Below are 16,186 nucleotides of genomic sequence, written 5' to 3'. Positions count from 1 at the left end.
TTCAATCTTGGTAATTTCCTAATTGAAGCTGTGTTTTCAGGCGACTCTATCTTGACAGTTGACAGTTAAATGTGGGAACTTGGCAATGACCTAAGTTGGATTCTCAGCACCCACCTGGTATTCGCAACCGTGTGTTAACTACAGTTCTGAAAAATCTGATGCCTTCTTCTGACCTCCATGGGCACAAAGCACTCACATGGTACACATACACCCATGCAGACAAAGTACTCATGCATAAAATAAATCTTTTTTAAAAGTTTAAAACAAAATAAATAAAAATAAATAAATAAAACTGACTTGCACCATCATATAATTTGATCATAGAATGATAGGGCCAGGCTAGTTGAAAGGGATGCTTAGAATCCGCACGGTCCATAGTCCACTGCAGCTGCATGGACCCTACATAGCCCCCAAAACATGGGTGTTCATGTTCAGAGCCACATCTGTCCTCTTCTTCCGCTGTGAGAAGTAATGCAGTATTTTTAAATCTTAAAATCAGTATACACACATGCATGATATTTAGGAATTCAATTAGAATTAATTTAATTAATTAATTCTTCTAATTAGCAATTAGAAGAAAATTGCTTTGACACTTCAGAGTGGTATTTTGGGAAGGAATTTTAAATTATAACATCAGTATTCATTAGCCTGTTTAAGTACAATACCTCCATTCCTGTTGACTTCTAGAAAAAGCTAAGCAGCTGTGTGAGTAGCAACCATTCCGTCGTATAAAGCTTTAAAGTCTTTAGTGTGATTTTTTTCCTCTATTGTTATATCAATAAAGATGATTTATATTTAAAATAAAGAAAGGCAGGCAGGAATAGGTAAGTTGGGGGAAATTATTTTTGTTATGCCTCTTTTGATATTGTAGTTGGTCTTACCAGAGTGCTTCTAAGTATTTTTAAAGAACAAAAATTTTATTTTACCAATGGGAAGTATTTATAGCAAGCTTGGTAAATGACCTCAGCCAAAAGACAGAATTGTATACTGACATTTTCATGGAGGTAAAGTTAGGTAAGGCTTCCCATAAGGAATTCCTTCCTCCTTCTCTCAGCTTTTATTAACTTCCCAGCTTTTGGTGCTTTCCCTACTGACTGGGATTGACTTCTGCTTTGGTTCTCTCGTGATCAGTTGTTTGTAGATCTCCCTGTTGTCTTTCTGTTATTGATTTCGAGTTTGATCCCATTATGGTCAGAGAATGTGCTGAGGACAGTTTCAGGGTCTAGGGTTTTGTTTTGCTTTTCCTTTTAAGCTGTTATTTCATGTGTATGAATGTTTGTCCGCATATAATTACATATCCCATGTTTGCCTGATACTCACAGTGGCCAGAAGAGGGTTCTAGATCCCCTGGAACTAGAAATCCAGACAGTTGTGGGTGCTGGGGAACCAATTCCAGGTTCTCTGCAGGAGTATCAAGTGCTCCTAACCACTGAGCCATCTCTCTAGCCCTCACCTCTTCTCCAATTATTTGTTTGTTTTGAGACAGGTGCTCACTATGTAGCTTTGGCTGGACCGAAACTCACTAGTAGACCTGACTCACAGCTTCTGCCTGCCTCTGCCCAACAAGTGCTAGGATTTAGAGTGTGCCAGCATGCCTGTCTCACTTTATCTTTCTGATACACTCAAGATTTGATGGTTTTCTCTGTAACAGCAGACAGCCATTTCTCTACATTGCTCACTATTGCTTGGTGACCTTGATGGGAAGAAGCAGAAGCCACCAGGCCTGTGACACTAGGGAGAAAGGAAACTATACAGAAATTTACTGTGTTCAATGTTGAAATACAATGGCCCTTTTCCCCATCTGGAATGTCTGGGGCCCACTACTCTTCAGCTGCTGGTGGGGTTGCATCTCCTGTCTAGTTCTTCTCATCCTCTGGAAAGGGTAGGGTTTCAGGAATGGCTTCTGCAAGGTATTCTGGCCTCTCCAGTTCCCTGCTTGGTGTATATGGGGTGCAAAATAAAGTCTAAGACCACATTAGATCTCCTTTGGTCCTAAGACTCCAATTCTGTCTATCTTTATAGTTTCCAGAACCCTGCTTCCTTTATTTTGATATGTATTTAAGATGTGTGGGGGTGAGAGGGATGGGGAGGTAAGAAGGCAACTTACCAAAGTCAATTCTTTCCTTCCACCATGTGGGTTCCAGGGATTGAGTTCAAGTCTGAGCCTTGGACGGCATTTGTTTGTTTGTTTGTTTGTTTGTTTGTTTGTTTGTTTGTTTAAACCATCTACCGTTGAATACCTTTTTAGAGTTCAGTTCTTCCTCAGAGTGGAGAGTGAGCCGGGTCACAGCTTTATGGCTGCTCTCTGTGTCCTCATGGTGTTTGGTAGATCTAATGCGACTGTGTTTCTCCTGATGTGCTCTTTTAGGATTTTGGGGAGTACCAAGAAAGCTACTATTCAGTACAGACCACAGAGGGGGAGCAAATATCCCAGCTGATTGCAGGATACATTGACATCATCCTCAAGAAGGTATGTTGTGTTGAAGAAGACCAAGAAAATCAAGGCTGCTTTGGTGAAAGGCTCAATGACGAAGCCATGTTAAATGGGATCCTTATTTGAACTGTTTGAGTGACAGATTGAGTCTTCGGTATTAAGAGTGCTTGTGCATAAGATCTCTGACCCAGAATCCTCTGAGCATGTCTGATTTTGTCATAGCGCATATATATATATATATATATATATATATATATATATATATATATACATATACACACACACATATATGTATTATATATATATATATAAATTACTACTAGGTAAGGAGCAGTGGTCTGTGTTCCACTTTGATTTCTGTTGCTGTGATAAACACACTGACCAAAATCAACTAAAGGAAGAAGGTTTATTTGGCTTCCACTTCTATTTGCAGTCTATCCTGCAGGGAAGTATGGGTAAGAAGCCCAGTGGGAACTTGTAAGTGAGGCCCACTTGCTATCCTATATACACAGCATTCCGTCCAACCAGGGAGCTCACAGCTAAGGAAGGAGAGCAGAAACTATGGCGGGAGCTGCTTGATGATTGGTGTGAGCTCATACTCGGCCGTCCCCCTTATGAGGCCCAGCAGATGGGACTACCCGTTGGTGACCTCCTAAGTCAGCCAACAGTGACAGCATTCTCCTACAGGAATACCCACAGGTCACACTGTTCTAGGGAATCCCTTAAGGTGCCTCAAGTTGATAGAGCTAGCTAGGACTGTCTCGTCCTGGTTCTTCAGAGTCTTCTTCTCTGCATAAGATTTTTGCTTTCCCTACTTGGTAGAAACCCAAGGTGGTGAACTAAAGTGTGCCTTGTGGTTTTCATGAGTTTTTGTTCTTACCAAACATAATGACCCCACGTGCCATAGCAGCATATAGGAAATCAGACATTTTAAGGCTTCCCCATACAATCCATTCAAAAGGCATATTCTGCTAGGATATTAATAAATGTGACTGACTTTTTGCTGTGTAAGCAATGGTAAACTCAAGACTTGATCGGTTTGCACATTAAGTCCCAGGTTTCTGCTTTTTATTGGCATCATGCTTTTGTGCTTTATTAACTCTCCAGTGCTCGGAATTCACAGTCAACTTGAGTATGTTGTTTGTGCCCCTTCAAACGTTCTTTTCAGTGGTCCTGTGTAAAGATTTGCTGATGTTCATTGTTGTGTCTGTTTTACCTCCAGAAACAAAGCAAAGATAGATTTGGGCTGGAAGGGGATGAGGAGTCAACTATGTTAGAAGAGTCAGTTTCCCCAAAAAAGTAAGTATCCAGGGTGCTAGGGATCTGCCTCCTCCTGAGGTGACATGCTGATGGGTTAGTCAAGGCTTGCTCTTCGGTCATGGCCCCTAGATGATCTGTGCATGTGGTGCAGCTGTCCTGTGTGGGTGCTGAGCATTTCACGGGGACCCTGTGCAGGGCATGGTGTCCACCTTCATCTTGGAAGCAGTCAGCTTTCCTGGGTCCTGCTCAGCTTCTCTGATTAAATTTCATGGATCAGGTTATTACCTTGAAATCTGTAACTTGGCTTCTGTTTGATGCTGTCCTAGGATTTCGGAGGCTGGCGGGTGGTGTGGTGTACATAAAGCACCGACTCCATGCCACACCCTTCTCACACGCCGTGAGAGCAAAGAGACAGGGCTAAGAATGCACTCTTGGAGCTGGAGAGGTGGCTCAGTGAGCACTGGCTGCTTTTCCAGAGGACCTGGGTTCATCATGGCTGGGACATGGCAGCTTTTTACATGGCCTATAACTCAGGTTGCAGGGGACTCGGTCTGGCTTCCACGGGCACCTAATGCAAGTGAGATACTGACACGTACAAGCAAACGCTCATGGCGTATAAAATTACACAAACACTGTTTTTAAAGAAAAAGGGGAAAAAATTACTGACAGGAGCCATGCTAGGGGTCTGTTCATTTGTGCTGGCCTTGAATTTTCTACCTTGACAATCCCAGGTAGAAACCAGGAATCACAGTAGCGTCACCTTGTTACATGTGCTTTTGATGATGGCGTCTCAAGTAACACACACGAAACATTGACACATTTTGTCTGCTATTGTACAAATTCTTGTTATTTTAAATTCAAAACTTGGGGCTGAAAAAATAGTTTGGCTGTGAAGAGTGCTTGCTCCTCCCACAGAGAACCAGAGTTTGGTTTCCAGCAAACTAGGCTGCTCACAACCTGGAAAGACTGCGTCTCCAGGGGATCTGACTTCCTCTTTCAGGCCTACAGGCACTTGCATATCACATGTACACACACACACACACACACACACACACACACACGAGTAAACATAAAATGAACTCTTTTGATTCTTAGCTCCACTTATTAATGAGAAAATGGATTTAACAAAAAATAAGAAACACCTAGTAAGCACTGCTAGCTGAGAAATCTCCACAGACACCCTTACGTTAGACAGATCTGTGGTATCTGCTCTTGTCTTTGTTTTCATTCTGTGTGACCAGCATGCTCTCATTTGATCCCAACACAGCTCCTATGTTAGAGGAAGGCAGATGTTGCCCCTCAGACCTTGGTTCCCTGTAAGTAAGTACACAGGTTGGAGCTAAACTGGCCCCAGCACCCTTCAAGGCTATCATATGCAATGGAGGAGTCTCCTAAGTCCTCGGAATGACTGATGTCCACCAGCTGGGAAGTCTTAAGTCCATGCTTCCCGTCAGAGTGAGATGTTTGTTTGGTAGCATTGTTAGCACTTATGCATCCCACAAGGAGAGCCCAGTAGGTGTGGGAGTGCAGCGTGCCAGGCCCCACTGTCTAGCCTCTCAGACGTCTCTGTTGTTTAGTGTCTCATCACGGACCTATGTCAAGATGAGCAGGACGAGTGGTCCAGGTTGTTGGGTGAGGTGTAAGAAAGCAGCCTCCAGACCTCCTCTCCCTGGTGTCATCGACTCTGAACACCTTTAAAAGGATGTTTTAAATGTATTCTTTACAGTTTTGTTCAGATGTATTATTTCTTTTGCTCGTATTCTCCCCACAACCCCTTCTTACTCCACCTTTCTGGTCCCTGTGAACCTGTATTCCATTTCAAGTCTCTCTCCTACTTTCAGGCCTTTTGAAAATGACCTACTGAATGTGACTAGAGTTGCTTACACGAGCAGGGGTGTGGGGACATAGACAACTTACTACTGTCTGTACCACCAAAGAAAACCAACTCTCCCGCCCTGAGCAAGCATCAGCTCCAAGGGCTCCACAGCTAGTGGTGGGGTCTCATAAGCTCCACACCATGCGAGAGGCTGAGAGGCTCATTCTTGTGCAGCTGCCGTGCAGTACACGGGCCTCGCAAGTGCAGCAGCCATACAGGTCCAGTAGGCAGCGTTTTACAGCACTCCTCCCATCCGATTGCTGTTTTACACTCTTCCTCTTCTGTTTCCATGATGGTCTCTGAGCCTTGCCCCCAAACAAGGGCTGAGGTGATATAGATGGTCTTTTTAGGTTTGAGTTCTGGGCAGTTGATTATTCTCCACACTCCGAGCTGTCAGGACCCACCTCTGCGCACATTTTTGACTCTCTACAGACGTCTGTTGCTCGAGATGCCAATTTGGTTAAAAGGAATGGTCTAAGATTGAGCCTGCCTCTTGGTATAAAAGTCCCCTTTCTTCACCTCTCCTGTATGCCCCAGACCCTCCCTATGGCTTCTCCACTTGGTTCCTGAAAAAGGACTGCCCTATGTCTAGCTCCTTACTTATACATGTGCAAAGTCCTGGTACCTACCACTCATTCTAAAAATCTTAAGAAGGGGTGTGTGTGTGTGTGTGTGTGTTGTGTGTGTGTGTGTGTGTGTGTGTGTGTGTGTGTGTGTAAATCCTAATCTCTGTTGGAATCTTGTGGGAAAGATGCAAGTTTCTCAAGCCACCAGAGATGACAGATGCCCTCAGTGGACTTGAACTTGTGAGACTACATTAGATCTATCACTGCCTAGAATGGAAGCCTGTTGGATAATGTTCTTTCCATATGATTGAACAAGTGGTACGCAGGCTATCTTAACCTTCCTTCAAACTGTCATTGTGATAGGACTGTCATTTGTTCTGTCCTAAGAGCAAATGAATTGTATAATTCCAGGACACTACCAATGGAGACCCTGACCCTGGTCCTGACTGGATTCACCTGAAGTGCCCCCACTTAGCAGCTCTGTGTCGCTCTTCACTCCATGCCCACCGTGTGTGCTTTTTAAGTGACCTCCCCAATCTAGGGCAGTGCACATTGTCGACATCTTCCCACTGTACTGTACTGCGCACGAGTGTCTGCCTCCCACTGACCAACCATCTCTTTCACAGATCTACCATCTTGCAGCAGCAGTTCAACCGCACTGGGAAGGCAGAGCATGGCTCGGTGGCACTGCCAGCTGTCATGCGCTCTGGCTCCAGTGGGCCCGAGACTTTCAATGTTGGCAGCATGCCGTCCCCCCAGCAGCAAGTCATGGTCGGACAGATGCACCGAGGACACATGCCTCCGCTGGTGAGACTTCCTGATCACTTGTCTGTTAACCCCTGGTCCCCTAGAGATGGTGACAGGTTCTATGTGGGAACCGTCTGCCTCCCATCTGAGCCACAAGTCATCAATGAATGGTGTATCCCTATAATTTGACTAATTGCTCCTTTCTAGACTCAATGGCCAGAGAGTGAGGGACCCTGTATTTAGTTACATTTCTCATTGCAATTACAAAATACCGACAAAAGCAACGTATAAGAAGAAGTATATGTTTCGGCTCACACACTGAGAGGACGCTCCATGGTGACAAAGAAGAGGTGGGCAAGAGTGTGAGGCAGCTGATCACGCTGGGCATCACGTTAGGAAGCAGAGGGATGAATGCTGACGCTCAGCCTTCATTTTAACGTAGTCCAAGATCCCAACCTGTGGAATAGTCCCCCCTCATTAGAGTGGCTCTTTCCACTTCAATTAACCCAGGCCAGGAATTGGTCTTCCCTCACAGACCTGCCCAGAGGCTGGTTTCCAAGGTGATTCTCTACTCAAGTTGCCAATAGAAATTAACTACCACGAACCTCTTTATGCTGTAGAAACAGACCCCAGTGCCCCTACAGCAGCTTCAAGCTGACTAGCCCTAATACCCTCATAAAAAGGGGGAAATGGGCCAGTCATCTGTGAGCTGCCTTTGTAAACTAGTCTTGTCGAACCCTTTCTAATTCTTCTGATTCAGTACTGTTCAGGCCTGCCTTGAGCCCTCGCTATCGGGCTAGTTTTGAGAACTCAAGAATTATCAAAGTCGGGATTTCATTCAACTGTAAAAGAGCATGTTGTCTCTAAGTTTGGGCAGAGTCCTGGAGTATGGTCAAGAGTCCTTATTAAATGCCATCTGTGTTCTGTGCATGAGATCTTTTATCCACAGTACTCAGATCAACTGTATCCCCTGAACTCCCCTGTGAAGCCACTCGTCAGCCTCCTTGTCTGCTAATTAAGCTCTCTATACCCTTCTGATTATGAGCCCTTCACTGCAATCACCTTCGCTTTGTGTCCTATTAATATAATGTGCTATTTCTAGCCCTCAGGTTGAAATGGGAGCCAGTTCAGGTGCGTAATGAGATGTGCTCTTGACTGAGAAGGTTTAGTTTTGTTCTGTTATGCGAGGAGGCCCCATCAGTCCCCAGATTCTGCTCACCACCTGTGTTCATCTGCCTTCGCAGACTTCGGCACAGCAAGCCCTTATGGGGACCATCAACACAAGCATGCACGCTGTCCAGCAGGCTCAGGATGACCTCAGTGAGCTCGACTCACTGCCACCTCTCGGCCAAGATATGGTAAATATCCATCCGTGTGTCTGATCCTGTGTTTCTGCCGGACGAAGCTGTTTCCAGCTAGCTGACAAAAGAAATCTATGTGTTTTGATGTGGGTTAGGTCTTTGATTCTCTATTGCACTCACAGAGAAGGAGAACTGCTGTGCTGGGGAGTCAGACCCTGGAGCCAGCTGATCCTAGCTCCTCTATTCACTACTGTAGGAATCTGGGCGTCTTACCCCCTCAAGCCTTTCCCCTGTCATCTGCAAACAAGGCTGATGGGAAGGAGTGATGATCTAATTCTTAGCATGAGCATCTAATAAGAGTTCAACTCAGGTAGCTGGCTTGTCATTTTAAACACTGCCAGCAGCTCCCAGATTTCAATACACAATGGGACCTCATGGGTGGCTTGTTAAAACTTATCTCTGGGCCCTAGCCATTATCTTCAATTGTGCTGTTCTTAGCATGTGTTTTTGATCTAGTGGGTATGGGAGTGGGGGTGTCTTGGAATATGTGTTTGCAACACATCCCCAGAGGTGCTGATGCTACTGTCTGGGTATTTTGTGTTTTGTGGACACCAGGCTTACAGCAGGGTGAGGTAATGAGCTCCAAGGCCCTCTGGTAGCTTCTGCTGCAGCAGCCGAGAATCAGTTCATGTCTCCTACTTCAGGTTGTGGTCTGCAGGACAGCAGCACTGATATCCAGATTCTTAGGAGAGAAGCAGGAATCACAGGTCACAGCAGCTGTCCCTGTGATTTGTAGGCATTGCTAAACTTTGAAAAGCACCAGCTAACAAGCTTGCTCCCCACCACCACCACCACTGCCTTCTCCTACCCTCTCCTTCTTCCTCTGCATGCATCTAAGCCACCTGCAGAGCAGCACAGATCTCGGGTTACACAAATTAGCCTCTGTGGGCAGGCCTGGGCCTCAGCAGGGGTTTGTCTGGTTTTTGTTTTCCTCTTCATATCTATCTAGATAATTTCATATCAAGATCTAGATGTAGATATCTAAAGATACAGAGATAGTTTTTTTTTTTTAACTTTACATTCTATTCGAATCTTCCCTGTCCCTCCTCTCCTCCAAGTCCTTCCCTCTCACCTCCCCTACCTACCCCCCATCCTCAGAATAAGGGAAGCCTCCCATGGGTGTCCACCTGCCTTGGCATATCAAGTTACAGTAGGACTAGGAGCGTCTTCTATTATGGCTAGGCAAGGCAGGCGGCTCAGTTGTGGGGAAGGGATCCAAAGGCAGGTGACAGAGACAGCTGCTGCTGTTGGGGGTTCCACACGAAGACTGAGATACACAATTGTGACATACGTGCAGAGGCCCTAGGTCCATCCCACAGATGCTCTCTGTTTGGTGATTCAGTCTCTGGGCTCCTGTGGGCTCAGGTTAGTTGATTCTGTATGTTTTCTTGTGGTGTCCTTGACCTCTCTTGATCCTTCACACCACCCCCTCCGTAAGATTCCCCAAGCCCTGTCTAAAGTTTGACTGTGGGTCTCTGCATCTGTTTCCACCAGTTGCTGCGTGAAGCCTCTCAGATGACAGTAATGCTGGGCACCTACCTGCGAGTATAGCAGAATTTCATTAATGGTGTTTGGGTGGGCTCTCTCTCTCACGGCATGGGTCTCAAGCTGGACCAGTTCCTGGTTGGTCACTCCCTCAACTTCTCCATCTTTACCCCTGCACATCTTGTAGGCAGGACAAATTGTGGGTGTAGGGTTTTGTGGCTGGATTGATGTCACAGTCCCTTCATTGGAAGTCTTACAAGTTACAAGAGATGGCTGGTTCAGGATCCGTCCCCTCCATTGCTAGGAGTCTTAGCCTAGGACCACCCTTACAGATTCCTAGGAGTTTCCATTGTTCTGGGTTGTCCCAGAGCTGCCTCCTCACCAATGCTAGTTCTCTCTTCCTATATCCTCTCCCTCATCCTCCCTCCATTTGACCACCTGTTCCCATCCCCACCCTTCCCCCACTTCAATTCCCACCCTCCATCCACCCCTAATGTCTATTCCACTCCCCCTTCTCAGTGAGATTCAAATGCTCCCCTCCCCCCCACCCCACCCTCCTTGTCACTTCATTTCTTTGGGTCTGTGGACTGTAGCATGGTTATCCTGTACTTTATGGCTAAGTGGGTATATACCATGTTCCGGGGTGCAGTCACAGCAAACAAACAAAAAACAAAAAACCAACGTTACTATAAGATAGACATTGCAGGGCTAGAACCAAGATGCATTCTGTAGCCTCGACTCATTGAGCAGGAACAGCATCAAAGCTGTCCCTGAATTCTGTTTCCCTCTCTATACTGCTATGTGTGGAGGTTGTTACTGTCCTCGGTACCATTTCTCTCAAGTCCCTGAATTCTGTATATATTTTGCTCAGGGAACTCCAGAGCGGGAATAAATAAGTGGGCTTCCCTATACAGAATACTTGGGAGATAAAATATGAGGAGGTGACTGTCCCAGTTCACCGGTTCTTGAGGATAGGATGCAGTGAAAGAATAAGTGACAGCCTGAGCCTAGAGCAGTGTCTTACCTGCAAGTCATCATTATCAGTGTGAGTGCTAGCAGGCATATCCAAACTTTTGACACAAGCGAGTTATAAAACAATAATTGATAAATAAGTCACACATACAAATCTCATAATGTTTTAGATAAATTTACGTTTTCGTATTGGGCTATCATCAGTCACTTGTAGCCAACAGTCTTCGGGTTGGACATGTCTGATGGGTTGAAACAAAATATAAGAGCTAGAAATGTCTTTTGAGTTTCTGTAGTCGGAGAAAGGTAAGGCCCAGGACCTGGGTAATAATTTGCCATTGTCCTGTCACCTGATAGAGATAAAGCAGGCACAGAGCCTTAGCCCATCTTCCCAGGTGTACTGGGAAAAAAATACCACCTGCATATGGCTGTGATATTTGATTTTCTTCATGATAGTTCAAGTCATGTCAATTGGGAAAACTTCAGTGTTGGTCACAAACCCTTGTGAGCTGACCCGCCCAAAGCTCTAACTCTATTCCCTAAGAAAGCAAAGTAGAAATTACTACCAAGTGGTAATGTTAGTCTAAGTACAAAGTTATGAGTTTATTAACATATCCTAATTATAGATAATACTGTTTCACTGTGGAATTTTCCTGCATATATATATATATCCTTTTATCATATTTACCCCCACTGGCCCTCCATTCGCCCCCAATTCCTGTTGCGCCCATTCATTGCTTGGTCATCTTATGTGTTGTTGTTATTGTTGTATGAATTAGTGAGCCTAATCAGGGTTACCCATGGGAGCAGGGGTTATAGAAGAGCTCCTTATTGGTAGCAACCACCAAAGAAAATATCTCTCCTCTCCCAGCAACCATTATCTGCCTGTCATTCCTCAGCATGGGGCAAGGCCTTGTGAGTCTTTGTAGCCTCCCTGGTGGACCCAGTCTTGTACAAAGCTATTTCAAGGATTCTCGCTGCTGAAAGTCCCAAGAGGGTCATGGTCATGTCGTGCCCAGAGGACAGCATACTACAGCACTCTATTTCTCTTGCTTTTCTATTGCTGTGACCCCATGGCCAAAGGAATTTATAAAAAGAAACATTTAAATAGACTTATAGTTTCAGAGAGTTAGAGTCCATGATGCCGGAATGACTGCATGGTACAGGAACAGCTGAAACTCCATCTTGAGCTGCAAGCAGGAGGTAGAGGGAGGCTCTTCGGGTCTTCTGAAACCTCAAAGCCCTCCTCCAACAAAGGGAGACCTTCTAACCCTTCTTCAAACAGTTTCTACTAACTGAGGATTGGGTATTCAAACATACGAACCTGTGGGGGACATTCTCGTGCAAACCACCATAGCACTCCTCTCTCCAGCTTTTACAGTTTTTCCTCCCCCCTCTTCTGTGATGTTCCCTGGATCTTAGAGAAAGTGATATAGGTAATCTTTGTTTCTTTCTCAGGTGCCTTATCTAGATATAGCCATATCGAATTATTTTTCCTAAGCATTATAAACATTTTTCAATTGCAGTATAAGATACAGAGAAAGTATCCTTTTCAACATCTCTACACACACAAGAAAGCCTGTCCAGGATATTCTTTACGATGACTTGGGCATATATTCAATGCTGGCCTAGGAAGGAGAGTGGAGCCAAGTGCTGGTCTCATTGTATGGCTTAACTTCCCTGGTCTCCAGGGTAATGCAGGGCTGTGACTGTGTTGTTTCATTGTCTGGCTTTACAGGCATCTAGGGTATGGGTTCAGAACAAAGTGGATGAATCCAAGCATGAAATCCACTCTCAAGTCGATGCTATCACAGCTGGCACAGCCTCGGTTGTCAACCTCACAGCTGGTAAGTCCCTGAGTCATTTGTGCTGGGTGTGTGTGTGTGTGTGTGTGTGTGTGTGTGTGTATGTATGTATGTGTGTGTGTGAGAGTGTGTGTGTATATGTGTGTGTATGTGTGTGTGAGAGTGTGTGTATGTGTGTGTATGTGTGTGTGTGTGAGTGTGTGCGTGTGTGTGTGTATGTGTGTGTGAGAGTGTGTGTGTGTATGTGTGTGTATGTGTGTGTGAGAGTGTGTATGTGTGTGTATGTGTGTGTGTGTGAGAGTGTGTGTGTATGTGTGTGTGAGAGTGTGTGTGTATGTGTGTGTGTGAGAGTGTGTGTGTGTGTGAGAGTGTGTGTGAGTGTATATGTGTGTGTGGGAGTGTTTGTGTGTATGTGTGTGTATGTGTGTGTATGTGTGTGTGAGAGTGTGTATGTGTGTGTATGTGTGTGTTTGTGTATGTGTGTGTGTGTATGTGTGTGTGAGAGTGTGTGTGTATGTGTGTGTATGTGTGTGTGTGTGTGTATGTGTGTGTGCGCGTGCGTGCGCGTGTTCATTCTTTCATTGAAGCAACTGAGAAAACAGGCTAATTTGGGATATCTGCCCTGCTGTAAGCATTTGCTTGAAATGATCTAAGATGAATGTAAGAAGGATCTCATTCCTGCTTGTTGATGTCAGGTATCATTAATCAGGACTTAGTTATTGTGTCTTACTGCCCACCAGCATGTGAGCATACTTGAAAGTCTCTGAGGGCAGTGTGTCCTTTGGAGAGTGTACAGTCTAGAAAGGGTCTGGAGGTGTCAAGCATCATCCTTTGCCTCTCGGTCCAGTAGTTGTGTCTTCTGGGGTGGCCTGACTACCAGCCTCAGCTCGTCGGGTGAGAGCCAGGAAATACCCGGGCTTTTGTCTGCGGTGTCTGGTGTTCTCAGGAGCAGAGTGACCCCTGGAGTGGGGTCACGGGATGCAGGCTCATGCTTCGGAATCTGAGCTATGTATATTTGTGTGTGGAGGTCAGAGAACAACTTCAGAAGTCTCTCCTCCAGCAGTCCTTTTTGTGTTGAGATTGGTATCTCCTTGGCCTGAAACTCTGCAAGTAGTCGGGACCAGCTGGCCAGCTGACCAGCAGGCCCAGGGCTCTGTCCCTACTCTACCAGCGTTGGGATTACAAGGTTTTGGGTTTTTTTGTTTTTGTTTTTTTTTTTTTTTTTTTTTTTTTTTTTTTTTTTGAGCTGAGGACCGAATCCAGGGCCTTGGGCTTGCTAGGCAAGTGCTCTACCACTGAGCTAAATCCCCAACCCCTGGGATTACAAGTTTATACCATCATGACTTTTTTTTTTTTTTAAATGTGGGTTCCAGGGATTGAACTTGGGTCTTTGTATTTGCAAGGAAAATGCTTTGCATTGTTGTTTAGTTCTTAGTTACATTACATCAGAGTGAAGTGCACATGTGGAGAACGGAGGATGAGTTTCAGGAGTTAGACCGCTCCTTTCACTTACCAGTACGCTGTGCAGAACTTGTCAAGCACCTTTACGCACTGAGCCATCTTACTGGCCACTACTTTGAATTTTTTTTTAATACATATATTTTTTGAAAATCTCATATCAGAGCATACCATATTTTTATCATTTCCAACCCTACCCCTAACTCCAATTCGTTCTAGTCCCCTCAAATTCAAGACCTTTGCTTTGGAATTCTAAAGGAGCCTTGTTCACTGTTTCAGTATGTGAGACCTCCAGGTGAGAGGAGCTTATTGAAGACCTTGGAGTCAGGGTGATGTCCATTTCACTGAGCTCCTCAGAGTTCTTTATTTGATACCTGCATGATGGTGGGGCATGGGCCCCTGCCAGTGGGAGTTTTGAGAAAGTTTCATCAGGCCTGCGTACCTCCTGCCAAGCTAGACCCTCCTCGTCTGTCACCACTCTCCTTTGGTCTTGGTCTCAGGTGACCCCGCAGACACTGACTACACAGCCGTGGGCTGTGCAATCACTACAATTTCTTCCAACCTGACCGAAATGTCCAAGGGGGTCAAGTTGCTGGCAGCCCTCATGGACGATGACGTGGGCAGTGGGGAGGACCTTCTCAGAGCTGCCAGGACCCTCGCCGGGGCTGTGTCTGATTTACTGAAGGCTGTGCAGCCTACTTCTGGAGAGGTGAGCCCAAAGATACTTAGTTACCTCAGATGAGACATGTATCCTTTCGGTTCTGTGTAGCTCTGGCTTCCTGAAAAGTTCCTACTATTCTGAGAAGATACCACAGGGTAGTAGCGAGAGTTATTGAAATGGGTCAGGGGTGGGAAGGGGATGCTCCGAGTAGAAAACCATTCTGACTGAACACAAAAGGCATACCTACAGGTTTGCAACTGAACCTCTGAATAAACCAGCTTTGTTCTAATTGTTCAAGACCCATTCCATTCATTGGAAATTTCACGCACATCCACCTGTTACTGGATGATGAGAGTTTCCCTTGCATCTCACCAGGATATATTTTTATAATCTCCTATCTGGCATACAACTGGAGGTCTTCATCTGTGTGGAGGAGGAGCTGTTCTGTTGGATTCCTCAGTAGACTGATATGTGGTGAGACGTGGGAAGAAATTCATTTTCCTTCCAACCAGATCGTGTTCTCTGTTTGTAGCCTCGACAGACTGTTTTGACTGCTGCGGGAAGCATCGGCCAAGCCAGTGGAGATCTCCTGAGACAGATCGGAGAGAACGAGACGGACGAGAGATTCCAAGTAAGACATCTGCGGCTCCCCAGTCTTGGAAACGTGTCTGAGGGAGGAGTCTGACCTCACAGGAAGGGTGTATCACAAGCCCGGTCTTCCTAGGGTTGTTGAGAGTAAGATCCAAGGAAAGGATTTGAGTAGGGAGGTCTTTCAGTGTCAATTAAATGTATCTATTTTTAATGGAAAAAAACAGGTCACTGATATTATGTATCATCCTCCAAAACCCTTAGCCTTTCTGCTTGTTCACCAGTTTCTTGGACATTTTATAAATGTAAAAGTAGATACAGTAATTGTAAATCCCTTCGTATTTGCCACCCAACCTCCGTACTCACCATTCTCAGCAAGTCTTGTTTTATTTTGTGGGGAGTAGCTTTCAGTGGATTCTCTCTTTCTGTTGTCTGTGTGTGTGTGTGTGAGTGTGTGTGTGTGTGTGTGTGTGTGTGTGTGTGTGTGCGTGTGTGCGTGTGTTGGGGTGTTGGTGTGCTTGCGTGTATGAGCACGTGTGTGTGGACACCTGAGATCAGCCTCTGATGTCATTTCTCAGGATGCTTTCAGTGGATTCTCTCTTTCTGTTGTCTGTGTGTGTGTGTGTGTGAGTGTGTGTGTGTGTGTGTGTGTGTGTGTGTGTGTGTGTGTGAGTGTGTGTGTGTGCGTGTGTGCGTGTGTTGGGGTGTTGGTGTGCTTGCGTGTATGAGCACGTGTGTGTGGACACCTGAGATCAGCCTCTGATGTCATTTCTCAGGATGCCGTCCATCCTGTTTTGGGTTTTGAGAATTTGGGGGTTGTTGCTTGAGGCAGGCTGACTGGAAGTCAAGCCCGAGAAATGTGCGTCTCTCGGCTTCCCCCGTACTGCAGTTACAAGCGTACACAGCTGTGCACGCTGAGCTGTATCTCCAGCCCTGGCCTTTATTTTTTAGAAGTATTTTCTGTATTACTGCTTTT

At 45.5% G+C, this 16,186-nt stretch overlaps 1 protein-coding gene across 10 annotated transcripts in view; it reads left to right on the top strand.

Moving 5' to 3' along the window:
• Tln2 (talin 2) overlaps positions 1-16,186 on the top strand; it is a 421,250-nt gene that overhangs the window by 271,800 nt on the left and 133,264 nt on the right. For all 10 annotated transcript variants that reach the window (NM_001419941.1, XM_063265537.1, XM_017596083.2 and 7 more), the window contains 7 exons: positions 2,369-2,470; positions 3,657-3,733; positions 6,763-6,943; positions 8,128-8,241; positions 12,437-12,545; positions 14,462-14,670; positions 15,155-15,253. In NM_001419941.1, coding sequence (NP_001406870.1) covers positions 2,369-2,470; positions 3,657-3,733; positions 6,763-6,943; positions 8,128-8,241; positions 12,437-12,545; positions 14,462-14,670; positions 15,155-15,253 — 891 coding nt within the window. The remainder of the gene's footprint in view (positions 1-2,368; positions 2,471-3,656; positions 3,734-6,762; positions 6,944-8,127; positions 8,242-12,436; positions 12,546-14,461; positions 14,671-15,154; positions 15,254-16,186) is intronic.

Source organism: Rattus norvegicus, chromosome 8 (assembly GCF_036323735.1).
Source record: "Rattus norvegicus strain BN/NHsdMcwi chromosome 8, GRCr8, whole genome shotgun sequence".
Classification (NCBI taxonomy): Eukaryota; Metazoa; Chordata; class Mammalia; order Rodentia; family Muridae; genus Rattus; species Rattus norvegicus.
The sequence above is the reverse complement of the archived record's forward strand: the minus strand, read 5'-3'. Positions and strand labels throughout refer to the sequence as shown.